This window comes from Achroia grisella, unplaced genomic scaffold (assembly GCF_030625045.1).
Source record: "Achroia grisella isolate CSIRO2021 unplaced genomic scaffold, CSIRO_AGI_Agris_v1 utg770, whole genome shotgun sequence".
In the NCBI taxonomy this organism is placed as follows: Eukaryota; Metazoa; Arthropoda; class Insecta; order Lepidoptera; family Pyralidae; genus Achroia; species Achroia grisella.
In genome coordinates this window covers 3,496,146-3,524,043 of record NW_026713016.1, presented here as the reverse complement: position 1 = coordinate 3,524,043, position 27,898 = coordinate 3,496,146, and the positions used below count along the sequence as shown (strand labels likewise).

Sequence of the window (27,898 nt, the reverse complement as noted above, 5' to 3'; positions counted from 1 at the left end):
TTATTTACTTGGGGCCAAAATAAGCTTAGAATAAATCACTATTAACTTGTATGTGAATAACATATCCTAAGTCCTAAACAAGCATGAGGGTCGCTAGAAAAGATTGACAATCCTGGTATCGTAGATGACATGTCCTAATGCTAAGTAAACCAGGTCAGGTGGAAGTAAAATTATTTTATGGACCTGTTTATCGATACCCTATCGACTCTGATATAATTAGATACGTGACTTGCAAAACCTATCTAAATCTAGAGCTTGAGGTTATTATGCTGTGTCAAACTTGATTATTATATTTGCATATTTCACTCTCACTCTAAAAACACTGATTACAGCATTCGTTATGAAATATTATTACAATACATTGTCTGTTCTGCTGTATAAATATTATAATATAGTGACTATTGGGTAAGTAATTAAATACTTTAAAATTACAGATATTAATAAAAACTATTATAAACTTTTAAACATTGTCTGTGCATAAAAGAATTGTGAGAAAAAATATTATAAGGGGAATTTACAACTGTAATAGAACATAAAAAAACGTTTGTTAGAAATATGTATTAATGTCTGTTTGTCTGAGTGTTCGTGTACGCTAATCTCAAAAAGGGCTTAGTGGACTGTGGTGCGGTTTTCATTAATTTATTGGCTTCACATAAAATTGTATTGTATTTAAATAAAAGTGTTCTTTTTCCTTTCTGACAAAAATATTATACGGACATGAAATCGGGGGTCAGCTAGCAAATATATAAAACAAAGGGCAAACAATACAGGAAATATTCATAGTAGAAGAAGTCACTATTGTGATAGGTAGGTACAACATTAGCTATTAATTGTGGCAATGATTTCGGTTACAGGAAAGTTCCAATTTCATACTACTTTTTATTTTACTAATTAATTAATGACCACTAATTTAGCAAAACCAAATATCACAAAGGTGGGTGTTTTGCTGTGTTTTGGTCTATATATCTAGTAATTACAATATAAATAGATTTAAACTTTCTAAAAGTATTTATTACATTGTTATTACTGCATAGTTTATCTATTACTTACTGATCCAATAAGAAATCTCGTAAACAATTGATATGGCCTTTTTAATGGCCATTTAGTGTGAATGGGCATTATGAAATTTAATATTATTATAGTGAATGTGTATTTGGAAAGTATTGTAATATATACACGTATTACAATTGCCCACATGTATGCGAAATGCCAAAGGGCACTATGAGGTATAAATCACCGGTCACGTGTCAGCGATACAGTAAACACTCCAATAATACCTATGAATTATCATTACGATGTACATTTCACTAAAGGTAGTGTATAATTTATTTACGTATCACTTTCTCTTTACAGAAGAATACAGTGGTAGGTATATCAGTTACATACATACAAAAGTATATTTTTATTTTATATAGGTACTTAACTGAAATGAGATGGTAAGTGATAATCATCTTTGATGGCCTTGGAGGTCTAGCGGTTTAGTACAACGTTTTACTTCCGATGGTCGCGGGTTCGAATTCTCGCACGGTACATACTATTCATGACTGTGATTGTTTATTTCGGTCTGGATGTTTTCTATGTATGTTATGTACTTATTTATAAAAAAAATATCTAAGCATTTATATCAGTTGTCTAGTATCTAGGTATAACACAACATCTGATTACCGAGGGACTAGATGGGGCTGTGTTAATTGTCCAGGGTTTATTATTATTTATTTATTCATGATTATAAAATATTAAAACCGTACAGATCTATATTCATCACGTGATTATATGACGCTCATGATGCCACTTGCAATGCCAGTCTGGAGAACAAACACTTACTTTTGAACCCTGATTCAAATTACACATCCAACCTTTCATTTTACATATGGACACATTATTATCTTATTATTCAACAATTATGTACACCTGCATAAGAGCAGGCAGTAAAAGATTTCACAATTGTATTAACTACCTCGCGAGTAAAGCAATGGTTACCAAATATTTAATAAATAAAATTGTAATAACTAAGTATGTACAAAATATTCTTTAATGATTTATTTCCGTCACGCTTTTTAAATAACCTGCAGTCATACAGTTGTTCTACAACAATAAACTGCCTACATAACAAAAGTAATCCTCAAGATGTGTTAATTTAAACCATAATCACAATTGTGAAGCATGTACAACTACTTCCTGTACACTTTTCCGAAAATAATGTACTGTTTGATCGCGAACATGATTATGACCAGAAAGTATTTATGTACTAAGGTGTGCCCGCGGTTTCACCCGCGTGAAATAAATAAATAACTAAAATATTTCATTAAACCATTATAAAGAAAATATTTTGATTATATAATCGAATTAGGTGTTATTTTGCGGAAGTCCATTTCAACATTCGCTGGTCAGGTTTCCGCACCGAATGTTTGTGGTCTCACACATGTTGATTGTGGCGGAATTAAACAAAATAATATAATTCCATCGAGTAGTAATCTTTTGATTCTTATACTTATTACAACAATATCTTTTTTTCGTACACGTATGTATGGCTGATCTAGTTAACACACTATCCTATAACATTTTTAGGGTTTCTGGAAGATATCTCTTTTTAGAGATAAGCTCGTACTTGTACATTACAATTATTATATCACTGTTTTTTTCCTATGTGTATGTACAATAGAATAGAATAGAATAGAATAGAATAGAAAATCATTTATTCAAATAAACTTAATTTAAGCACTTTTGAATAGTCATAACAATTTGTTTTTTATCTACCACTCGTTCGGAAAGCTGTCTCATCACAAGAAGAACGAGCAAGAAACTTGTGTGTTGCTCTTTTAAATAATCCTTGTAAGTTTACATTTACAAGTCGAAACGTGTGAATACAAACTACCAACAAGCACTAATTTTTGGGTCAAATATAAATATGCAATAAGATTAAATCAGTCGTAGTGATAAGAGCAGATCAGTCCCTACAAGCAGCACTCGTTCACGAGTATGACGGATGACAGCCATCACTGCGCTCGACCATATTTTAGGGAGCCCATTGACCCGGCCCACCACGCCGCCACATATCTGGACATTTTAGTGAGCATGACTACTCATTCCACACGACCACGTCACAGCTATAATAATAAAGAATAAAAAGTTATTTTTAAATTTTAAAATATCTTCCGTAATTTTTATTGTACTACTTTTATTATGAAAGTACTAGATCTCTATATACTACGTAAGTTACAAATTAGCAGGTATACACGTACATACTTATTACATGGGGCATCGGGCTGGAAACCTGTTCAACGAATCTGCACGGCGATGGTGAAAACTTAATTTTACAGCTGTTGCTTCATATAATCACCTGTGGCCGTAGACGACCTTATGTAGAAGAAATAAATGTTATATAAGTGTACACTTATATACATAGTCTTCCAGTTTTAATTCTTATTAATTCATTTATCGAGAATATATAACGAAATAATAAAAATAATAATACTCCTGGAGAATTCACACAAAGCCACCTAGTCCCAAAATAAGCAGAGCTTGTATTGTGGGTATATTAGATAGCAGATATAAATATTTAGATATTTTTTTTGTAAATACTTACATAATATGCATATTAAACACCCAGACCGATAAACATGCTCATGAATACAAATATTTGTATCGTCCGAGGAATCGAATTCGCAACCATCAGGTGTGCTAAATAGCTAGACCACCAAGGTCATATATATTAAAAGTAAATACAGTACTTATACGAATATTTTATTATGATTTGTACATATATAAATATAAATTTCCAATTTTATATTCCAAAGATCTTTTAGCGTAATTCGGTAGGTATATCATCCTAAACTTATTCCTCAAATTATATACTTCAAATTTCTCGAAATTATTGACAGAACAAATTTATCGTCAGTACACAGAGTATCAATTAATTTCAGCATTTAAAACAACTTGTTAAAAAGAACCCAACATCAACTTTATATCAGCGTTAACACAACTAAGTGCTTCCGTTATATGTTACAGTTCTCACGACAATTTCAATAAATCTTTTATTAGTGGTCCATGTTATAAAAGGAATACGCATTAAAATCAAATGCTTTACCATCTAACTCCCGCAGCGGTTTAGCGGTGTTGATTTATCGTAATGTTACCAAAATGGAAAAGAAACTATTATAGAATAAACTGGTCGATATTTTATGAAGTCTATTTTATTTAGCTCTTAATTGCATCAAACATGTAATATGCTACACCTTTTGTACGTCTGTTAACAGAATAATAAGCGTACAAAAGGCGGTGTTAATAGTTTGAGCTATTATTTATATGTTTATAATAGCTTTAAAATATTTTTCCTTCGCTTTCAGATAAGTGTCCTCACAGAATATTTGCTCTTTTGATATATCCTGTTTTACCTATAGTTAGTACATATCGGCTACATGGCATACGTAGCGATGTAAACGTGAAAGAAACATAAATAAATCCTACTAATATTATAAACGCGAAATATTGTGAGTAAGGATGGATGTTTGTTACGATGCAAAAACTACTGCACGGATTTTGATGAAACTTTAAAGTAATATAGATTATACATCACAATAACACATAGGCTATAAATTTTACGAAGGTCACGGGCACAGCTAGTAAAATATATATGTTGAAAATCGCAATTGGCGTCCAGCCAGTCCATAGGACACAGAGATCTGAAATCGGAATAATTGGTAAACATACGACGATACTGCCATTTTACCATAAGACAAGTATAAGTAGTAGCACGGAATAGAATAGAATAGAATAGAAAATCATTTATTCAAATAAACTTAATTTAAGCACTTTTGAATAGTCAACATTTTTTTTAAATCTACCGCTTATTCGGAAAGCTGTCTCATCACAGGAAGAATAAGCAAGAAACTTGTGTGTTGCTCTTTTAAACAATCCTTGTAAGTTCACATTTTACAAGTCGAAACGTGTGAATACAAACTGCCAACCAGCACTAATTTATTTAGGCTCAAATATAAAAACACAATAAGATTAAATCAGTCGTAGTGATAAGAGCAGACCAGTCCCTACAAGCAGCACTCGTTCACGAGTATGACGGATGAGCCAGCCATCACTGAGCTCGACCATATTTTAGGGAGCCCAATGACCCGGCCCACCACGCCACCACATGTCTGGACATTTTAGTGAGCATGACTACACATTCCACTCGACCACGTCACAGCTACAAAAATTACTATATAAGTCTACTGGCTAATTTTGAAATATGGGGCCCCCATTGTAACTTCGAGTCCACTGTTATTCCTAAAAAAACTGTATCATTAACAAAATTTACTATTTCATCATTAAGCAATAGCTGCGTATTTACTTGTCTTATATTAGGAAGCGTGAATTTAATGCACTTAGTTTTGTTGGAGTTTAATAATGGATTATTACATGTGAACCAATTTAATATAGCAGAGATAGCATAATTTACATCGTGTAATTGATTACATTGGCGACCAATTTTAAACACTAACGAAGTATCATCCGAAAATAACACTATATCTGCAACTTTCTCTACCATGTAGGGAAGGTCATTTATATAAATTAAAAAAAGAAATGGGCCCAATATTGAACCTTGAGGAACGCCCATTTTTATATTAGTTCCCTTAGACTTTACACCACCAGTATCTACAGTTTGCACCCTATCCTCTAGATAAGTTTTCATTAGACTTAGGTCATTATCTCTAGTACCATAATGTTCGAGCTTATACAAAAGTGTTTTATGATCTACGCAATCAAACGCCTTCGATAAGTCACAAAAAACGCCGAGAGCATCCAGATAACATAATATTACATAGTAGTAGTAAGTATACTTTTTTATAAGTATATTTGTCCTTATAATTAAAAATAAAAACGCGTTGAACCTATATATACAATATAACGCACTACCGCCGTCTGCAAATCGAAATATGCAAGTGAACATAACCTTGACATTCAACACAACTTACCCTAATCCGTTACGAAACATTTTGACAGCTGGCAGGCAAATTAATGAATAAGTGTATGACGCATACTTGTATATGTTTAAATTATTATGTATTGACTACAAACTCGAGTTCAATTCACTTTATAAAAGAGCATTTTATTCAACGATATTTTTTGCCTGAATGTTTTGATAGCTATTTCGCAATCAGAGTATTGGTCCTATTCTATAATAATTACTTTAGGATTGAAGTTGTGGCTAAAGCATGTACAATTTATGTACCTGTGTGTTTATTATAACAAAATATAATTATTATTGTATTTCTAATATGATCATAGAGTAAGAGTTTATAATTCTTATTTATCAGTAATGTGAGTGGAATGATCGATACTAAGATAAGTATGTAGCAAAGCATAGACAATTCTTTTCATATGAAAATTATCTATTGACCTAGATAATAAATAAAAAACGAATATTTGACGTCTTTTCCCTTAGTTTCAAATACTATAGCCCTTCTGCTTTTAGAAAAGACGATACTATTGTGGTTGGGGTCAGTGCCCCCTATTGTGTCCGTTGAGCAACAACCGCCTGCAATGTGATACAGCAATTAATTGTGGGACAGCGTGCGTCGACCGAGGAATATCAGGCGGCACTATCTCAGAGCCTCGCGGCTCCTATAAACAGCTACACAGCATCCATTCATCCCGAGTCACGCCTCGCGAGCTTTGAAAATCGATAAACGTCTGTTTTTGTTCAAAGTGATATCATTACGGACATATCTAGTTTTAAATTGAAAGGTATGTGGGTTAGTTTTTCATAATGCGAAGTTTATTCATTGTTATAAAGTCTAGTCTAGGTACATAACATATTTTATTCAATTAAGAAATAAATTAATATGTAATCGATTATTTTTGTAAGCAATATAATTGATTTTTAATTGATATAACTTAATATTCAATTTAGATTTGTTTCGATAAAACTTGACTGTGAAAAAATTTGATTATTTGGAATATAAAAATACCTCTATCGAGTTCATTAATAAAATCGATTATATCGATTTTATCATATACCTACTTGAGAAGGAGAGAGATCAAGACAAGATGAACAAAGAAAACACCTGTATAGTCATAAAATATTGTCACTTATGTCACATATGTAAAAACAATATACCTAGTTATTATAAAAACATAGATAATAAAATAGGTATGAAACAGTTTCCAACACTACTTAAATCTATTAAATTGTATTGTAAAGAAGTCGTTTATGTCTGAATGAGCCACGCTCATCTCTTGTTTGCCAGACCAGGCTGAAAGCTTACCGAATTATATGTATTTATTGGTAAGCTTAACAAATGATGCCGGAATTTTATTGTAAGTTTCACTTTCAATAAAAACCAATTACCTACCTTAATTTACGATTTAGGCGGGATAGAAAGCGGGACAATAGTATAGATAAATCAACTACAGTTTAGCTGACCAGTATAGTTATTGAATAGAATCTTTCATTCAATCAGAAAAATCTAACATATACTTTAAGAAAATGCGATAGTGTGTTACTCTTTTTTACCTTGTTATAATTAAACAACTGAACAGTACTGATTAAATATGACGTGAAGGTATCATAAGGAAGGATATGGGCTAACATTTATTTAAAAAAAGCAGACGAAGTTGCAGGTAATAGCTAGTATAGAATATTTACAAGCAAAGGTTATTTAGCAGAGACCTCTCAGTTTGGAAAGTCATGCTAAGGAACATGATGACCTCACGTGTTCATGTACCTCAGCAATAAGGCAGAAGGTCTAATAAGCATGTGAATACTGGTGAACCGGAATTATATTAAAAGTATACATGTATACTGTACCTATATTACTATTTCATTTTGAAAATTATATAGCCAAAATTATATTGGTTTTAGAAATGTTAATGCAAACAATGGTGCTGCATATACTAGTTGACGTAATAAATAAATTATTCGCACACTTCCTCCTTTCCACTTGTTCAACTTTATTAATTTGTATCTAATAAATAAACACAACTGTATAACTTTAGTAATAGAACCAGCCAAGTCTTTTGTAATATATTAAATAGATAGTGACGATATTACAGTAAAAATAAAATATTCATAAAGTACCTAACCCAGGTAGTAGGTACCTAACCCAAATAATAGATAAAAATATCCGTATTTATAAAGAACTAATAATACTATTTCTAGACAATTCACATGGCGGTATCTAGTCCCAAGCTAAGCAGGACTTGTGTTATGGGTACTAGACACGTGACAAATATACTTAAATGTATTTTTTGTAAAAAGTACAAGCATAAATATAAAAAAAACACTCAGACCAATACCAACAATGACTCTTGTGCGAGCAATCAAACCTGCGACTATCGGAAGCTAAAGCGGTAGACTGCCGAAGCCGTGATAAATAAATAAAAAATAAGCCTAACATTATATTATTAATAATATATGTTTTTAAGTGAGGAACATAAATTGGTAAGGTATGAGTAGGCAAAGGCCTTAAATCTTTAGGTTAGTGTGATAATATATTACGGCACCATCTAAGGTAAGGTAAGATATTTGTTACTTCTATAACCTTCGACCACAAAAACGCCGACAACGCTCCGGAGATAGGACTTTTTTATATTGTTCGAATTCTTATCCATCCACACAGAAACCGGGCAGGAAATACTTTACACTGTGTAGCTGGATACATAACATTTCAAACATTACATTAATTCCCGCCTTCGGAACGCTCTCGGTTCCGTCTTCGTGTGACTTACTGGTCTACTCTGGATACTAATTGCTATCCAATGACATTGCAATCCGCCGTTTCGTGCCTTTTTACCCCTACTGAATTATAAACGAGTAATAATGTATTAATACATATTTCGTGTTCAATGAAAGAACTGACATTGTTATCGTTTTCTTTACTCATGATTACATTTCAAAAGAATAGTACAAAAATGAATTGCATCGAAATTTATATTGAAACTAACTGATCCCACAAACGTTGTTTTGCCATACAAATTAAAATCGCTATTAAAAAATAGGGGTAGAAGGTAGAAGGGTGAAATTTAGTGTTGTTATGTATAGTTGTTTACATTATAAAAAAATTCCAGACCTATTAACTGTACACATAAAACATTTTATAAAAACAAACCACTTCGGAGGAGTATGGTGACCAACATTGTGACAAGAGGACTTTATATATGAGAAGACTAGACACCAAAGTAGAAGCTACTCGTTGGTACCTACAGTAAATTCGTGAAGAAGATTGAATTGTTAATCAATCACACATTGTGACAACATAGAGGACGTTTATATAGATAAGACTATCACAACTTTTTCAAAGTAGCAAGTTTTCCATTTTAAAGCGTGGCACAATGCTAGTTGGTAAACCTACAATACCTTAGTCCTCAAATGAAAACGGACATATGAAGAAGATTTGTATAAAATGAACTATAAGTTAAAAGCAATTACTCACCTTCCTTGCGAAACCACTGATACTGCTTGCAGTGCTCTCCGCGTCGTAATGACGAGAAAAGGTATACGGGCCCGGATGATTCCGGGACACGCATTGCCCCATATGCACGCTGCACTACTTCAGTCCATTCACATAGGTCACCAAAAAGTAATATCATATACACGACACCACTGACAATAACCACTGCTCTGAGAACTTAAAGGAACTTCCTCACCTTTGGGTACCTTTCCTAATATGCAGGCAACAAATTTTATAGGTACCTACAAAATTTCGTGACTTCTAATTCAAAACAATCAGAGATGGAGATTGAAGATAGGTTTTAAAAATAGTCATACAAGTTTTTATGATTATGTGGGTATTGTATATTATACTTATTGTAGGTATTTTCTTGCAGCTTATTTATGCATAAATTTTGTACTGTTTGTAACAGATGTAGTAGCAATACTAATCGCCGATCAGTAACTGTTTCGATTAACAAAACAGATATGAACAGACCTATAATACATGCCGTATATTTAAAATGAATAAGGTTTCAAAATTGACAAGATATTATTCACAAAAAATCACACATAGGATAGAAATGTTAGTGATATGATAAGCCCTTCACAGTTCACATGTTATCGTACTGTTAGCGTCGCGTAAGTGTACAAGAATTATTAGTGGCGCGACGCGCGCGCTGCGCCCGGAGTGCGACTGTACTCACATGCGCAGACAACTAGCGCTGCGCCCGCGCAGCCGAGGGACGCCTGTTGACTCATTCATGTGGTCTGCCTGTGGTATGGATGTAAGTTTATCGATGGTGACATGATGCTACGTGATCCAAAGAATCATTTCATTAAATAATAATTTACTTATAGACAGTTGTATCCTTTCTTTTTCCATTTCAGAGCCATATATTTACTAGATTTCATTAATATTCGTCCAGTCATTTAAGAATTGTATATGAAAAAATATTGAGATATCTTTACAGCTTTTATTATTATTCACAGTAAATAACATTACTTATATTATTAAATAACAATTAACTTTGTACCCACTAAGCAAAGATTGTACTATGGATAAATAATAGTTTATTACCCTCTGTAAATAAATATATTATAGGTCCCTAATATTCATAGAAAATCAACCAGTGTTTGCTATCCAACGTTAGACCTCAAGGGTAAATATTTATACATGTTATTATATGAGTAGTAGAATAATTAGTTTACACCCGTTGAGATTTTGAAATAATAAAATACCCCACAGTAATAGATTTATTTGACGTGAGATTTTCAATATTTCAGGCGTTCGTAAGCTGCTGTAGTTCTTTACACAGAGTGTTACTACTATGCAGAGTTTAAATCATTTTGAAGCTATTTATATTAGTCACCATCAGCATTTAAATGATACCTTAAATTTAAGTGGTACCTATTAATCACAGTAACATCTTCACAACTGTTAGCCAAGATATGGCAGCAGAGATTGTCCAAAATGACCATATTTCGCTCTGTATATTTGAATCAAACAAGGCAGGGCGCAAACCTACAGACGTCTTTCATATTACCATGCTAAGAGACTATATAAAAATAAATTGATACACAAAGTTTTTTGGTGTTGGTTAGGTGTGAACTCACGTTCTTCGATATACTATGTACCATGTTCTTCTGAGGAGAGATATGTACGCTACAAAAAACATTTACCTACATACTTAGTAGCCGCAGAGAATCAACGGTCAAGGGCAACTAGTTATGTTATAGCCAGCCGGTCGATCACCCAAACATCATAGTTCCAAAATTGAATTCGGTTACTATTTATTTGTGTTTGGGTATTGTTTCTTACACCAGTATAGATATATATTGCATTAATGTACACAGATGGATTATGTAGGTAAGTATTTATTGTTATTAAGTAACAGTAAAGTTCACTGTATTCAATTTTGTAAATGGTCCACTTAACCATAAGTAATTTAATATCACTATTATAAGATACGGCAGTCGATAGTCGATCATTTAATCTTTAAGACGTTTTAATTTAACCGTATACTATCAGCTTGGCCGTATGCTTGTTTGCCACCCACGTGGTATAAAAAAAAATAAGATTTTTGTTCTCATTATTTATTACAGTACAAACGAAATGTACAATGACTCAATTTGTGAATATATTCACTTTTAATAGGTATTCTTTTTAATTGAATTGGAGTGATAGACAAGCTCACGGCCTGAATGTAAAAACAAACCTCCCACCTGATGGTAAGAGGTAACCGTTGCATGTAGGTATCTATATACGAACAGCACCATGGACATCACGTCATCATGAGATGCCCGTAATATCAGTCAGGAGTTGTCATTCCGGAGGATTATAATATAGGCATTATGCCTTCATATCCAGTAATTTCGCTGCCTTACCTTTCAAGAGAAACACACCTTACAATGCAAGCTTTTTGGAGCCTGAAACAGGTGACGTTATACAAAGTATAGTTCGGTGTATTCTTTTTTTTACTCAGAGAAAATTCTTCAAGTATACCCGCCGCCGCAGGAGCAAGCAGGTATCGAGAGAGAGGAGACGCCTACTCACTAAAAACTCCTAGATGTCCAACTTTTTTACTCGTACTCGACTCATCCAACACCATATGCACTATGCATATATGACTGTCGCCATCACTGTGTCGCCGGCGGCAATGTAAATAATATACCCATCTAATTAAGATTTTACGTTATTAAATGTAATACGTACTATGTCTACTTAACGTTATTAAAAAAAAGTAAAATCTCTAGTTGTCATTCAAATGCCACAAGTGCCAGTAATACTGTCACTATGATGTCAATCAATTTGTCAAATGGAATTATCTATCTATATAGCCAGCTAAATTTTAGACTGTATTTATTTAATGACATTTGTTGAATCCAATTGCGTTTTAATAAATTACTTTATTATAATTCTTTCTATAGGATAAAAGTAGTTTATGAAAAATCTACTGAGAACAAATTTATAAATAAAAATAAATCCATGACTGGAATGATCACACGCGCTACGGTTAGAGCTTTCTCGACGGAGGTCCTGAAAGTTGTCAACAATGTTGCTAAGCAACAGTTTACAGTATCGGTGCCCGGCGGTATGTATTGGAATAATTATTAAAATCTTAGTGCATTTATTTTAGTTTAATTAGTTTAAACCAAATACATATGGATTGTAATAAGTGTTATTAATAATCTTGTACCGCAGCCTCATTCTACTAGTTCTAAATTTAAAAATTCAAATGATTAATTTTAAGTTATGTTAATAGTCCTTATTTAAATTAATCCTACGAAGTGTTGATAAAAAGAGCAACACTTCTTATTGTTAAGTCTGTTTCGTATTCTGTTTATGACTTTTTATTTGTTATTTAAAAGTTAATCTCAGCCAAATAGTGATCAGACAATGTTGATTAACAGCTAATTTAATTATAATTTTAGTAGTAACGTAATATATATTTATGATAATGTTGTCTATATTTGTAATTCACCTGTGCAGCTGGCAAAGGACCATTTTACCATACTTTAGATATACCAAAATAAATAAATAACCATGTTACCATATAAAAGTTTCTATATAATAAAATCTCATCATAACTAATTATTATTGTATATTTTAGCTGAAGCTGTAGTAGATTATGAGAAAAGTGGGAAGCATATAACATTTGTGCACACAGAGGTACCTCAGCAGTTTCAAGGCAAGGGAGTAGGCAAGTTGTTGGCTGAGGTATGTTACTTAGTAATTTAACATTATTTTAAAAATGTTTTTGTATAACTTTGATAATTAAAATAATTATTTATATGTTTTATAATATAAAAAAATACTTTAAACCCGTCCTAATTGTTATTAACACAGATACAAAACTACAATTTCAAGTAGTTTGCAATCTTCTAAAATTTAAATTAAAAACCATCTAATGTTGTAGTAAACCAAAACATTTTCTTGTGATTATTCATCATGATCTATGATTCTATTCTTTTCTGTAAGTAAAATATTTTTTTATCAACAGTATGCCTTCAGCCATGCTATAGACAACAAATTGGATGTAACATGCAAATGTGACTTTCTTGCCAACTATTATCAGAAAAATCAAGCTAAATATAAACAACTTAATGTTAAAGTTGATGTAGAATAATAGCTTTATAATGGAGGTAGCATGGCATAGATGTAATATTCATTATTATTTACGAGAAAAATATTATGGAAAAGCTAAAAAAATTACTGTACAAGCTTCATTGCGCTACAATAATACAACTGAATTTCATTTCTATAATGGCATAACAAGTATCTTAGAAGGTCAAGTACAAAAAGGTATTAGCGATCTTACCCCCCTTCAATCTGACAGAGATATCCAATTAGCTGTTGTTATAGCCCTTCTATATGGTCATAAACTTGTTAATACTTTGGAAAGAGATTCCATATATAATTTGGAAGCTAAACTTAAGGAAGAAAAAAAGCAAGGCAGTTCTATGGCATATTATTATGCAGGTCTCTTCTTGTCTTTAGCTGAGAAATATGAAAAAGCTTCTGAATATATTAATAAGGCACTCAAAAAAGACCCAAACAACTTGGATGCCATCATACTGAAGGGCTGGAATGATATGTATATGAGTATGGATGACATGCAAATGTCAATTCTGGATTACTTGGAGTTGGCTCTCAATAAAAGTGATAAGAATATAGAAGCTTTACTTGGTTTAGCCAAGTTTAAATATTTTGCAAAAGACTATGATGCTTCTAATTTAACACTAGACAGATTAATTGTAAACAATCCAGGTCAAGTTGTGCCTCTCATAGAGAAATTGAAGAATGAATTTGCTATGCAGAAATGGGAAACAGTTTATGATACAATGGAGCGAGTTTTCACTTTAGAACCTGACAATATTGAGGCACTAAAGATAAGAATATTTCTTGCACTCTGTAAGAATGCAGATTACATTGAGGCTGCTGATCAATTGAATAAATTTTTTACAACACTAGAAAATGATGAAACCCAAAATGGGTACCAGTTTTATAATACTACACAGATATTTTCCAAAGTTTGTGCCAGATCCAGTGCTGTATTATCTCAGATATATAGGTTTGTACAGTATGCCTCAGAAATGTATCCAAAAAATGTTGATTATTTAAGTGAAGTTGGATATCAATGTATACTTCAAGGGAAGTATAAGGATTCAGTGAATTTCTTTAAAGCAGCTAGTAAAATAGATAGCAATTCTATTACGGCTTTGTGTGGTTTGACTCTTTGTCAGATGTTTGAGAATGGCCCTACTGAACAGATAGCACAACAAGTAGAGTTGCTTTTTGAAATGCAGGGTATGAAGAAATTGCCCATCTTATATCTTTTGTTAGCCCAATTAAATACAAAAAACTCACAGAAGGCCACTTCATATTTAAATACTGCATATGAGACCAAAATATCCTATGCTGAACGCTACAGCTTTAGTTTGACATATATTAAAGATCTGGATCCAGATTTTCTACTTGAAGTTTACAAAGAATACAGAAAGCATTTACCGAAGAAACCTTTTGTTGTAGTAGGTTACTTATTGTATGCAGAAGAAAATACTGAATGTGTATCACATTGTTTTACATTATTAAACACTATTTGCGAAGCTTGTCCAGGCTTGCTAACAGCTTTATATGAATTAGCTAAATTAAAGTTTTTATTTGGTTATCCAAACGAGGCTCAAAAGTTATCTCAACAAGTCAATGATTTAGATAGCACTCACGCGGGCAGTCAAATTCTACTTGCACAAATCTACATTCAGCAAGAGGCGTATACCAAAGCTGCTCAAAGCTTAGAAATTTGCCTCAGTTATAATTTTAAAGTACGAGACAGTGCAATGTATCATTTTCTAAATGGAGTTATTTTAAAGAATTCCAATCAACACCAAGAGGCTCTATCTAGCTTTACCACTAGCCTGCAAGTCGCAACTGGCAAGAGTGCCTCTAGCCATGTCACTCGACTGTATGAATCAGATCTTAATATTATAGATAAATGTACTTTGTATTTGCAAATTATAGAATTACAATCATCTCTTGGATTATTTGCTGAAGCTGGCAAATTTATGCAGGTATATTAACATTTTTTATTAATATCAAATAGTATATAACAATACGAAAACCAATATTCAGCCTTTCATTATTTGTGTTTTGTCTTCTAATTTCCTTTAACATTTAGTTTAGATTTGTTAATTTATAAAAATTTTAATATCTGCAAAAATCAAGATTTCTTTCTTTTACCTATATATTTTTATTTCTTTTGCTATAATGTCATCTCAACTAAATCTAGAGCCTACATTCAACATTTCGGCAATTTTTTTATTCAGGATGCTATACAGGAATTCTCATACACATCGGAAGAAGGTCGTTTATCAATAGCTAAGGCAGAATTGTCTTTACAAAATGGCGACGTTGATAATGCTATCGATGTTTTAAATGAGATCAAGCCGGGGCAACCATACTACTTCCAGGCTCATAGTAAAATGGCACATATTTACTTGAAAGAGAAGAAAGACCGAGCAATGTTCACTAATTGCTTCAAGGAGATAGTGAGCAATCATCCTATGGCCGATGCCCATACTATGATGGGTGATGCATTTACGTCTATTAATGGTAAGTATATGCCAAAAGTTTATGGTAAAAAAACACAACAACCGTGAAAACAGTTTAAAACATTTTTATTCGAAATGAATATACAAAAGTACTTAAACTCCATGGACTTATTACTATCAAGTATAATTAATACAATATAATGAATACAATAAAGTATAAACATCTGCAATTTGTGTTAGGCTGTGTTTTATCGATTGAATCGCAATTATTTCTAAATCACATACCTATTAGATATCAAACTATTATTGAAATTAACTATTCAAAACCGAAATGTTACAGAATTACATGTCTATAAACGTAACAAAGGGAAAATATATTGAAGATTAGATGTGATAATCATTTATTAATAACACATCTAATATTGAAATATTCATATTGTATTTTGCCAATACCTGCTTTAGCTACTTTTTGATTTCATAAAAAATAAGCTTTATTGTACAACATTAGTTTCTTTTACCAACTGTAAGTATTATGACAAACAGATCCATCACAAGCTGCTGAATCGTATGAAGCGGCGTTAAAGGGGAATCCAAGAAATATTCCACTAGTACGCAAACTTGGTACGGCTCTAGTAAAGATGCACGAGTATGATAAAGCGTCGCAGCACTATGAGAACACGATTAAATTGTTGAATGACGACGAGATCATGTTTGAATATTTGGAACTTCTTGTGAAGGTATACTTTACTCTCTGTATTCCACGATGATACCAATATTTTAGCATCTTATGTGTTTATCTTGGATGTGATCTATCTGTTTACCAAATTTAATTCGAATCCATTCTGTAGGTTTTCTATAAAAAAAGTAATAAAAGTGTTTTTTTATCTGTCTGTCCATTCCCACAAACTGTCGCATACATAATATTATTATATAATAGCATTATTATATAAATAGCTGTTATTCCATCAGTGTAGTTATGTAAGATAACACAATTCTTCGTAAACATTTAGTATCCAATCAACAAAGACCTTTAACTTTTTACTTGGCCCCATGTAATCAAGGGATCAATCTGTATCTCAATATTTCCTTGACATATACTGTGATTCCTTTATTAAATTTCGCTAAGATGTCAAAAAGCCCACTGTCGCTGACCAACATTTTTAACAGATGATTTAAATAATTTTCTTTTTCCAACAAAATTTAATGAAAAACCTCAATATCACACAGTCATTGTTCCACACAATTGTTGTTTTTTTTGATGATTATATGAAATTGAACGATTATCTATTGCTTTTTTGAAATATAAATTATAAGTTTTTGTATAAGAATTAAGAAAGTCTGAGATGGCAACATTTTTTTTTATAATAAAAATAAAAATAAATAGAAAATAAGCATACGGCCAATGTGATTGTAAATGGTTACCGTAGCCTATGGACGCCTGAAACGATAAATTAAACAGTTACGTGCGTGTTGCCGACCCTTAAGAAAATACCCTAATCTTGAAAGACCCTATGCTGTAGTCTCGTGAGAAAACCCCGGCAGCATTCAAAGAAAAGTATATTAAAAATTATTCGTTTTCCCAATATACCCACAACCTTGCCTTTAAAGTTAGTCTATCCGCTTAGGAGGATTTCGAAGAAATACCTAACACGTACAGAAAATTTCTATATTTAATATATAGATAATATACTGTTTGTTAACAGCTAAAACAATATGACAAGGTGGATACAATAATATCATCAGAAGTAAATAAACAGTATAACAAAGAGAAGGACGTAAATACTTTGAAGCGACGCGTTCGGTATCTCACTATACAAGCCAAGAGTCGAGAACTCAAGAATCCAATTGCGAACAATACGAGTTTGATTCTTGCTGAAGCGAGAGACTTGCAAACAGCTGTTGTGAAGCGTGCTGAAATAGAAGCAAGGGCTGATTTGCAAGAAGAGAAGCAAATACTGTCCAGAGTCCTAAGTTCTTTGGCTAAAGTGAAATCTGTTAAAGAGCCGGGCACAGCAGTCAGTTTGTACGTCGAAGCACTAATTTATACACCGAGTGATCCTGACACTTTGTTGTCCTTGGCCAAATTGTACGCACAGGTATGCATTATTAACATCGAACACAAATACTATAGAACATCGAGGGGTCATATATATAGTTGTATATAGGATACAACTATATGACCCCTCGATGTTCTAGGTCTTAACGCTGTTGTGTAATATTGTTGAAATAATTAAATAGTTCAGTCCTTTATAAATAAATAAAAAACAATGCAGATATTATAAAGACATATTTTATTCGTTATAGATGAATAATCCCAATAAATGTGAACAAACTTGCGCTGTATTGCTGAATTCTGACCCTAACAACGAATCAGCCGCTGTTATGATGGCTGACCTCGCATTTCGTAAGGTAAATTATTTATATTTTTTTAACAATTACATACTAATTAATACAATAATCTGTTAGAAAACTATTGTTTACTTAAAAAAAGGAAAATAAAATGAATTTTGTACTAGTTGAAAATTCCAACATCTTATTTAGGCAACTTTATGTTAATATGATACAAGAGCGAGAGGAAGTGTTGCCATTATGGCATGCACTTCCTTGTATCATGACTTCAATGAGCCAATTATTTTCATTAGCAAAGGCAAGTTTGTACAGTCCATTAAATAATATTGCAATTTTTAATTAACTGTAGTAAGTTCTAAATCCAAATATCTGCCAAAAATTTGTACAGTTCTTTCATTTGAGAATATTATCTAGGTGGACCTTGAAAGCGCTCAACGGCATCTGAATCAAATACTATCAGTAAAACCGACAAGTTGGGAGGCGCTGGCGCAGCTCATAGAGGTGCAGTGGCGCCGCGGGAAACTGGCTGATGCAGAGCAGGCGTTGGAAGTTGCTCATCAGGCCATGGATGGTGACGATGATCCAGGTATGGTAGAAAAAAATCTTTACATGAATAATTGTAAAACAATTATTCTATCTGCGTTAATAAACACTGGTTAGTAATCAGTACCAGTTAAACATGTCTATCATTGTGAATTTACCACAAATTAATCTTGGTTTCCATTGTAATTGTGTGGAGGTTGATCTGATTGTATAATGTATGCTATACAAAATCAGGTCCATGAATATTGCGGACAACATAGTTTCTTTTTCTTATTGCTTTCTTAATTTAACTATTTGAGATGTAAAGTGTGAAGAATTCATGAAAGAACTCATGAACGAGTGCTGCTAATGGGGACTAATCTGCTTTAATTACGACTGTTTTAATCTTATTTAGTTGATTGCGTATTTAATATTTTGACTGTAATAAATTAGTGCTACATTGGTAGTTTGTATTCACACATCAACTTAAAATGTAAAGCTACAACAAATATTTACTACTGCTTTTTTGATATATGACAGCGGCTTTTGTATTGATTGCCGCATGCATCCTCATGTAAAGTGCGAATACTGTAACTACCATATAGTAATTTTTGTAGCTGTGACGTGTTCGAGTGGAATGAGTAGTCATGCTCACTAAAATGTCCAGACATATGGCGGCGTGGTGGGCCGGGTCATTGGGCTCCTTAAAATATGGTCGAGCGCAGTGATGACTGGCTCATCCGTCATACTCGTGAACGAGTGCTGCTTGTAGGGACTGGTCTGCTCTTATCACTACGACTGATTTAATCTTATTGTGTTTTTATATTTGAACCTAAATAAATTAGTGCTGGTTGGTAGTATGTATTCACACGTTTCGACTTGTAAAATGTGAACTTACAAGGATTGTTTAAAACACACACAAGTTTCTTGCTTATTCTTCTTGTGATGAGACAGCTAAGCGGTAGGTTTAAAAAAATGTTGACTATTCAAAAGTGCTTAAATTAAGTTTATTTGAATAAATGATTTTCTATTCTATTCTATTTAAAAGAATAACACGCAAGTTTCTTGTTCGTTCTTCTTGTGATAAGACAGCTTTTATTTTAAAGTAAGTTTATTTGAGTAAAGAATTTTCTATTCTGTTACTTTATTCATTTAGGTTGCCGTGAATGTGGTACAATGGTGTATCTTGGTTTTAAAATTGTCTCTCACAGTTAATCATTAGTGACGTGCAACAGCTATCATTGTCAATTATAACAGTCTAAATATCTATTATATATATATATATATGCATCTATAAACTAAATTTATTACAATACAACACACAATTAATTTTATATTTAACTTTGTAACGACAAAAATGACCAAATTACATGATTAAGACCTTAATGTTAGGGTACTATTTCTGCGCGGGGCTGTGTTCAATGTATGCCGGTCGTGCTAATGCGGCGCTCCGGCAACTGAACCAGGCGAGGCGCGGCCCGCGCTGGGGCCGACCTGCAGCCCTACGTATGGTTTTACTTTGTCTCTCACATCACGCGCCTCAAGCGACCTCTGACGTTGCATTGCCCGGTGACGACTCGTAAGTACCAGTAATAATAATAATAATATTAATATGGTTATATATCCTTACTTCGTTACTAATATAGATGTGGAAGTAACTCTGTCTGTCTCGCTTTCACGACATAACTACTGAATCGTTTTTAGGCTGTTGATTAAATATGACATTTAAACTTTGTAACTTTAACCCTAAGGATGTAAAATGATGATCGTCATTATTGAAGCGAAAGCTATGAAGGTTGTATTATGACATTTTAGAAGTTATGTTTCACACAAATTTACAAAATCAGTCATCAGAATAGTTTATGTACCCTAATGTATCGCAGCATATGCAATAGAAAATATTCCATTGCACTAAATTTCAGAATATTATTTAAGCTACATATTTCCAGTGATACAAGAATGCTGGCTCTACGTACGGCAGAAAAATTACTAATAGAGGTGGAGCCGTATGAACGAAAACCTCTGCAAGCACTTCTGCAGCTCGCCACCAAACAGAAGTCTCAAGCTGAACGTGTGCTGCAAGAATTGCTGCCACTAGTGAACGATGATCGACAGGATGACCCCTATTTAATACTAGCTATAGCTATTGGGTATGCGTTCCAATTTTTAACTAATTTACACTTAGATTGTGGAATGAACTACCTGCCAAAGTTTTCTCACGAGACTACACCATGGGGTTTTTCAAGAAGGGGTAATATTAAGGTTTCTTAAGGGTCGGCAACGCGCACGTGACACCCCTGCTGTCTCAGGCGTCCATAGGCTACGGTAACCATTTTATTATAAAAGCATTTTAATATAAAAAAACCGTAAAACTTTCCATTTTTAGTAAGTCTAGGTACAGTACAGTATAGGTACTCATAAATCTTGAAAAAGTATTCTTTGTATCGTAAATAAATATGTATGTGTGTATGATAAATAAAGATCTCCTGTTATACTAACGGATTTACGGTAGATTGTAAATAAATTACATAAAAATAAATGCAACGTGGTATGATCCTGTGATTTTTTCTAATTATATGTGTAAATAAAGATCACGTCAAATATTAATACAGTAGGTATATAGTTTTTTATTGTGCTCAAATATACTTTTAAACCACTTCTGATAACCTTATAGAATCGAGAACGTTTTTTTTTATCCATACTATTTTTTTAAAGATTTATCATATTTTTATTATGTACTATTTTTTTTTCAATTATTACAGTTATAACATAATAAAGCAACCTACGCGAGCCAAGAACATATTGAAAAGGACTATATCGTCGATACCTTGGACCCCAGAAAAGGCTGACGGATTAGAAAGGTAATACGTGATATAGTGCTATTAATTTATAAATAAGTATATATTAACTTTGAATTTGTTATGGTAACTTTACAATATTATATTATTAGCACTCATCATAATTCTCTTGTTTAAGTTTCTAACATAAGGTAATTTTATATCCTCTTTAGATGCTGGTTAGAGGTGGCTGATAGTCAAGTCAGTTCAGGAAGAATGGAGGCCGCCAAAGAGTTATTAACGAAAATATTAAACCACAATAATTCGTGTGCCGCAGCCTACCAATATTTAGGTGAGAATTATTATAAAAAGATTTTCAAAATTAATTAAAAAAAAAATAGTTTTCAATTTAATTTTTGAAACTATTCTGTTTGTCAATTGTTTTTTTATTTGCTTGCGTGGTTTGCTTCCGTGCTTGTGCTGTTTTAATTTTAAGGTTTTAATTATTACAACCAGAAGACAGAACTTAAAATTGTACAAATAAAATATATGTTATTTTATAGGATATTTAGCAGAGAAAGAACAGAACTACAAAGGTGCCGCGCACAACTACGATAACGCGTGGACGTACTCGGGTCGCGCCGATTTGGCTCTTGGTTACAAACTGGCCCACGCGTATCTGAAGCTCAAGAAGTATCCAGAATGTATAGTGGTCTGCCGCTATATCCTCAAAGTGCACCCAGATTATCCAAAGATCAGAAAAGAAATACTAGAGAAAGCCAAAAACAATTTACGCACATAATCTAGTTTTGTATATTACTGTATTTAGGGAGCCTATATTCAGTGATTTATTTTGTATTTATGGTTATTATTGGGGAAGAACATTGCCATTGTAAAGAATTGAAATCAACTGCAATCGTTTTCTTAACTTCAGAATTTTAATACAGGAAATATGGAGAAGATAATACACGGGCGCATTTAGAAAGTTAACACATTGACAGATTAAGCGTGATTACATTATACTTTCAAAAGTTATATTAGGGGGACCATTTCCAGAAGTCGATATGGCCAATATGTAGCGGTATGTAGTAAATCAGTGTGCAACTGTCTGATGTCCAGTAGCTAGCACAGAATTATACAATTTTCATTAATGTGATGCCAACTGACATATATATTGACCGGGTTATCGAACAATGAATATTCACTTTTAGGACGTTGTAAATAAAACACATGTATGTAAATATGATAATGTACTAACTAATATTGAAGGCAATAAGTGTTAATTACACAGTAGGTAATTCTTTTTTTTCACACATTAAAAATTTCATGTTCAAAATAGATTTTTTTTTCAATCGATTTGTGACGTTACGAGATAGCGCTCATTTTTTGCACATTGTTTTAAAACTACAACTATGTTTTATAACGATGACATTGTTTAGTCTTCCTTCTCCTCTTGTTCGAGGATCGTCTTGAAGCAGAATGGCTGGAAGATGTATCCTAGACCTTGGTAGAATTTACTCATGAACTCCACCCTGGAATAAAATGTTATGGCAAAAATATAAACAAAATGCAAAATAATTTAAATCTTATGGAAAATAATATAAAAAACATCTTTCCATGAGTAATATATTTTTTGTCACTTAAAATAACGTGTGTGATTAATTTGCATGAGACAATATATGAACTGAAATTTATAGGCCAAAATTATATAAATTTAAATGGTACTAGACAAATCAATTCAATATTTGATATCAACTAAAATTTTAAACCGCTAAGATTTTTTATGCCATATACAAATTATACAATATGAAATTAATGAAGAATTCTCACCAATGCAAACGTAGTGTATGCAAGAAGGCCGAAAGCCCCTCCATCATGACAAGGATGGCCAGTGTGAATAGCGCCCAGAAACAGAAGGCGACGTACAGCTTGATCGCGCCGATGTAGTCATGGTCCTTCAGGCCGAATGTTAGCACCATGTTCCACAGCACCTCCGACAATTCTGTACATGGGCAAAATAAAAATAATGTATTTATTCGTCCACCTAACAGCCAAGCAGCTTACTTTATAAGCTGATTCAATTCGAGAGTGAAATAAAGTCCTCTAGAATGGTAACGCATGGGTAGTATCATGGGCATCATCTAATGTTCATAAATATAATAAAAATATCTCTACAATTCACACAGCGTCATCTATTATAGTTCTAAGTTAAGCAGAGCTTGTGTTATGGTCACTGGGCAACTGATATAAATACTTACATTTTTTAGTAAATAAATAATAGTTATACATAAAAATCACCCAGACCGATGCAAACAATCAAACTCATTAATCCAAATGTTTGTACCGTGCGAATCAAACTCGTGATCATCGGAAGTAAAGCGGTGTGTAAACCGAGACCAAGGCTAAGTTCGAAATGGTGCTGAGAACTTACTCAATGATATTATGGTACGCCTTTGGTTTTGGGAGTTCACCGTCATGGTAATGTACGAGAAATCGAACTCGCGACGATCGAAAGTAAACTGTTAGACAACCGCGGCCGTCTCACATAGGCCATTTTAACATAAGGTAAGAAAGGTTAGCATTGTAGTAAAAAAAATATACCTGCGTGAGCAAGCGAGAGCGCCCACAATCGGAGATATGATGCTGTATGTGAGATGGTGCTGAGAACATACTCAATAGTATGGATGGCCTGGTGGATCATGATCTCACTGAATGGTTCCTCGTCATGACCGCCGTGACCGCCGCCGCCACTCGACTTCGCCTCCGGTTTCGGGTGTTCACCGTCACCAATATCAGTTTGTTCTTGCATCTCAATACCTTGGTTTACGGAGCCATTTGATTGTTCCGGCTATAATAGAATTTGAAACATAATTTCTCTGGAGTTTAATAGTACACGAGAACAATCCAAAAACCATATAGTGCTCAACTAAGCAGTTTATACTATAGGTACTAAACAAGTAATTAAATTTTAATTCCACTTATTCTTACTTTAAATAACCAAAAGAATATACCATGTTTGTATCGCGCAATAATCAGATCCGCGATCATATGCAAGTGCTTTATTAGCGCATTACGCTACTAATAGGCATAACATCTAAGAGGGCTATATAATAAGGACCCGTGGCCCGAAGGCCGGATTCGAGACGCCGCAAACACGGGAATAATCTAATATTTAGTCATACTTTACTGAACAAACAGTTTTTAATCAATTTAAGAATAATAACAATTTAATAAAGAGAACGTTCAATTCGATGAGACCAGGTTTTCCTCCGTAGGTAAGTACTCGTATTGTGTACTGCGCTTAACTATCATTAGACATTTATTATTAATACTCCGTAAATATAGTGTTGTATATAGGTACCTTAACATCCTTCTTCTTCTTGCTAGCGGAGAGCAGGTATAATGGTTTACCGAGCAGCATCACGGGTATACAGCAGAGTGCAACTAGTACGAATACGCGTTGAATTGTGCCCTGACTGTCAAACATAAACTCCTTGCAGCCCTCCTCGGGTTCGTTGCTTGAGAACAACATCATGTTGATGAACAGGATCAAGACTGATGGCGCGCAGCCTTGTTGGTAAGCCAGATCTGAAAATATTACAATTGCCCGTTTAGTCATATAACCGGGAGAACCTTTCCTTTATGTAATAGATAATTTTACTTTTAAAAATTCTTTTTTTTAGTTATACCTGGATATTTTACAAAATTCTCTTCTTAAAAACATATATGGTAATGGATCTGGAAGAGCGGTAATGTACCTGACCGCATTGTTATGCTTAATAGGTCATCCCAACAATGTCATTGTATTTAAATGGTTTTTAAATGCAAACATTGTTTTTCATTGTCTATTTGATGTAAGCTATATAAAACATAAACAAGCTGACGGTAAGTGCTAAACGTCGCTTATATATATTGAAGTACTACGGACCCCACGTTATGTGATACCAATCATGCGCTTTTTCGGAGAACTAAGATATTATGCCTCCATAATCCTGTAATAATTTCCCTGTCTTATCAAACTTCATTGGAAACACGCCTCAATTCGACTACTAGCCGTCAAGCGGCATAATGTTTTTATGCCGCTTGGCGGCTAGTAGTAGCGATACAGGGACAACTTCAAGTCTAATTCGGTCGACCGCGGTTACCCGCGAAGTGGTCCGTCTGGAAATTTTACTTTTCTATATTAAAATAAATTATATTTCTATATTAAGGAGCCTAAGTTACTTCTAATAACATCAACTATCTGCGAGTGTAATTCTCGGCAAAATCGGTCCAGCCGTTTCAGAAATTAGCGAGAACAATCAGACAGACAATTTTTTTTTATGTAACCATATATATTTTCATATGCATTTAATGTAAAGCTGATAATTTGAAACTACAAATAGACATAAATTTTATGTATTTGTAAAGATGATTATTTCTTTCGTTATATTTAATGTTACATACCCGGTGAAAATGTGCTGTAGGCGACCCATTTGTAGAACATCATGAATACCATGTACAAGAAGAGCAAACACAGGAATATTACTTGTGGCAGGAATTCCAGCACGATAGAGTAGCGACGCTTGAAGAAGCTGTCAAGAATAAAGTAAATAAAAACATTTTGAAGTATTACTAGTACTATTTACTAATAAGCCACGTGTAAAATTACACTATTACATTTTTAATACAACGCTCAATTCGAGTAAAATTTTATATATTTTAAGGTATATTATTAACAAATAATATACCTAAAGCAAGGCGGTAACAGGGCGATGGCGATGCAATGTAACATTTATTTTAAAATTGTTTATTACGTCTATTGTAAATATGTTAGGTAATGTGATTAATCTTGGCATTATTCTTATAGAAATATTATTATTTAAATAAAATACGTACTTGTAATTGACGACGCTCATGCAGACACCAAAGATCATGTGCACAACACCAAAGATAATGGACAGTTTCATTTTGTATGAGTTCAAGAAAATAATTTTGTTGTCTGCGGTCTGAAAAGAAAAAAATATTACTTTTTTAAAATGTTTACCTAAATTACACAGCAAATATAGACCATATTTGAAAAAAATACGAGGAGATTATATAAACCCTGTTAAGTGAATTTCCATGCCTGTTAATTACTGTGGTAAATTCCTTGTGAATTAGTCGCCACGAGATAAATGATCTGACTACATTTTCAAAATAGATTTCCATACATTTTCAGAATATCTGTGTTAATAGTATACGCTATCTGGTGGTGCCCAGATAGCGTATACTATTAACACAGATGGGTGGATCATTTCATAATCACCCATGAAAAAATACATGTTATAATAACCCAAAATAAAACACAGAGGTAAACTTGTGCTGTGGATACTAAACACTGATAAAATAATAATATCTAAACATTTAGTTAATACATAAAATTATATAGAAAATAAACAAATAATACAATTAATAATTAAGCAAGAACCGAATCCGCGACTATCAGTAGTAAGGCGATGTGCTCGCTAGAGCATCAAGGTGGTAGGTACATACAAAGAATTGTAAAAGTACCATCTAGCGAAGTAAACAAAATGCTAACTAACCTGCCAAATAGGATCCACACCGATAAAGTAGGGTATATCAGTATACGAATCCTTTGGGTCTAATGTAAAGGCAGCTGCACTCTCCAATGTATGGTTATCATATGGCACGAACCACGACGATCCGAATATGTTCATAGACTTCGAGAATATATCATTATACACAAGGCCCGTGTACATAGAGAAACAGCCCATAAGCAAGATGATGTAACGGCCAGCGAAGAATATGTTCCAGATTTCGTTGTTAGATTTCTTTGCGGCAAGCGACACTTCCTTAAGGACCATCCACCCGCCGAACATTGCCATAATTAAGCCGTGGCCGAGATCGCCGAACATCACAGCGAACAGGAATGGGAAAGTAATGATCGTGTATAAAGCTAAAAATAAAATTTATATATTAGTACCTATATATCGCAATGTAATTAACGTTCAAATGTTTTAGAGACATTAAAGTTAACGTAGGCAGTCCCTTAGTTCATAAATAATAATAAGTTATACTTAAATAAATTATTCTTTATTCTTTATTGTACACACACACACATAATAAAAAAATTATACAGAATAAGTGTAATGGACAAGGGCGAGCTTATCTCTAAAAAGAGATTTATAATTATAATTATATTCTTTATTACACTTTTTAGCCCACTCATAAAGTATTCATTAGTTTAAACGAATATAAAATAATTTCTATGTTTCTTATGGATAAATTTAAA

The 27,898-nt window shown here is 33.1% G+C and overlaps 3 protein-coding genes across 6 annotated transcripts in view; 1 reads left to right on the top strand and 2 right to left on the bottom strand.

Annotated features, from left to right (window-relative positions):
- LOC131850430 (uncharacterized) overlaps positions 1 to 9,959 on the bottom strand; it is a 78,917-nt gene extending 68,958 nt beyond the window's left edge. For all 4 annotated transcript variants that reach the window (XM_059200639.1, XM_059200642.1, XM_059200640.1 and 1 more), the window contains exon 1: positions 9,429 to 9,959. In XM_059200639.1, the coding sequence (XP_059056622.1) occupies positions 9,429 to 9,530 (102 nt within the window). In that variant the 5' untranslated portion in view covers positions 9,531 to 9,959. The remainder of the gene's footprint in view (positions 1 to 9,428) is intronic.
- A 2,324-nt stretch (positions 9,960 to 12,283) lies between these two features.
- Positions 12,284 to 23,096, top strand: LOC131850503 (tetratricopeptide repeat protein 21B-like). Its single transcript, XM_059200747.1, has 13 exons — positions 12,284 to 12,519; positions 13,039 to 13,145; positions 13,429 to 15,496; positions 15,752 to 16,037; positions 16,520 to 16,713; positions 17,680 to 18,072; positions 18,281 to 18,385; positions 18,740 to 18,911; positions 20,240 to 20,426; positions 20,797 to 20,997; positions 21,610 to 21,708; positions 21,858 to 21,976; positions 22,188 to 23,096. The coding sequence occupies exons 3-13, from the start codon at positions 13,565 to 13,567 to the stop codon at positions 22,424 to 22,426; spliced, it is 3,927 nt and encodes a 1,308-aa protein (XP_059056730.1). The 5' UTR covers positions 12,284 to 12,519; positions 13,039 to 13,145; positions 13,429 to 13,564; the 3' UTR covers positions 22,427 to 23,096.
- Positions 23,052 to 27,898, bottom strand: part of LOC131850506 (V-type proton ATPase 116 kDa subunit a 1) — a 23,303-nt gene continuing 18,456 nt past the window's right edge. The window contains exons 9-15 of the mRNA XM_059200751.1: positions 27,189 to 27,562; positions 26,503 to 26,612; positions 26,071 to 26,198; positions 24,986 to 25,212; positions 24,226 to 24,472; positions 23,455 to 23,626; positions 23,052 to 23,156 (exon numbers count right to left, since the gene is read on the bottom strand). Of these exons, the coding sequence (XP_059056734.1) occupies positions 23,060 to 23,156; positions 23,455 to 23,626; positions 24,226 to 24,472; positions 24,986 to 25,212; positions 26,071 to 26,198; positions 26,503 to 26,612; positions 27,189 to 27,562 (1,355 nt within the window). The 3' untranslated portion in view covers positions 23,052 to 23,059. The remainder of the gene's footprint in view (positions 23,157 to 23,454; positions 23,627 to 24,225; positions 24,473 to 24,985; positions 25,213 to 26,070; positions 26,199 to 26,502; positions 26,613 to 27,188; positions 27,563 to 27,898) is intronic.

Bases quoted from the DNA above. Each gene is read 5' to 3' on its own strand.
- LOC131850503 (XM_059200747.1), top strand. From the start codon at position 13,565: ATGGAGGTAGCATGGCATAGATGTAATATTCATTATTATTTACGAGAA. The intron at 20,427-20,796 runs GTAAGTACCAGT...ACATATTTCCAG, and splicing joins GCATTGCCCGGTGACGACTC to TGATACAAGAATGCTGGCTC. The intron at 21,977-22,187 runs GTGAGAATTATT...GTTATTTTATAG, and splicing joins CGCAGCCTACCAATATTTAG to GATATTTAGCAGAGAAAGAA.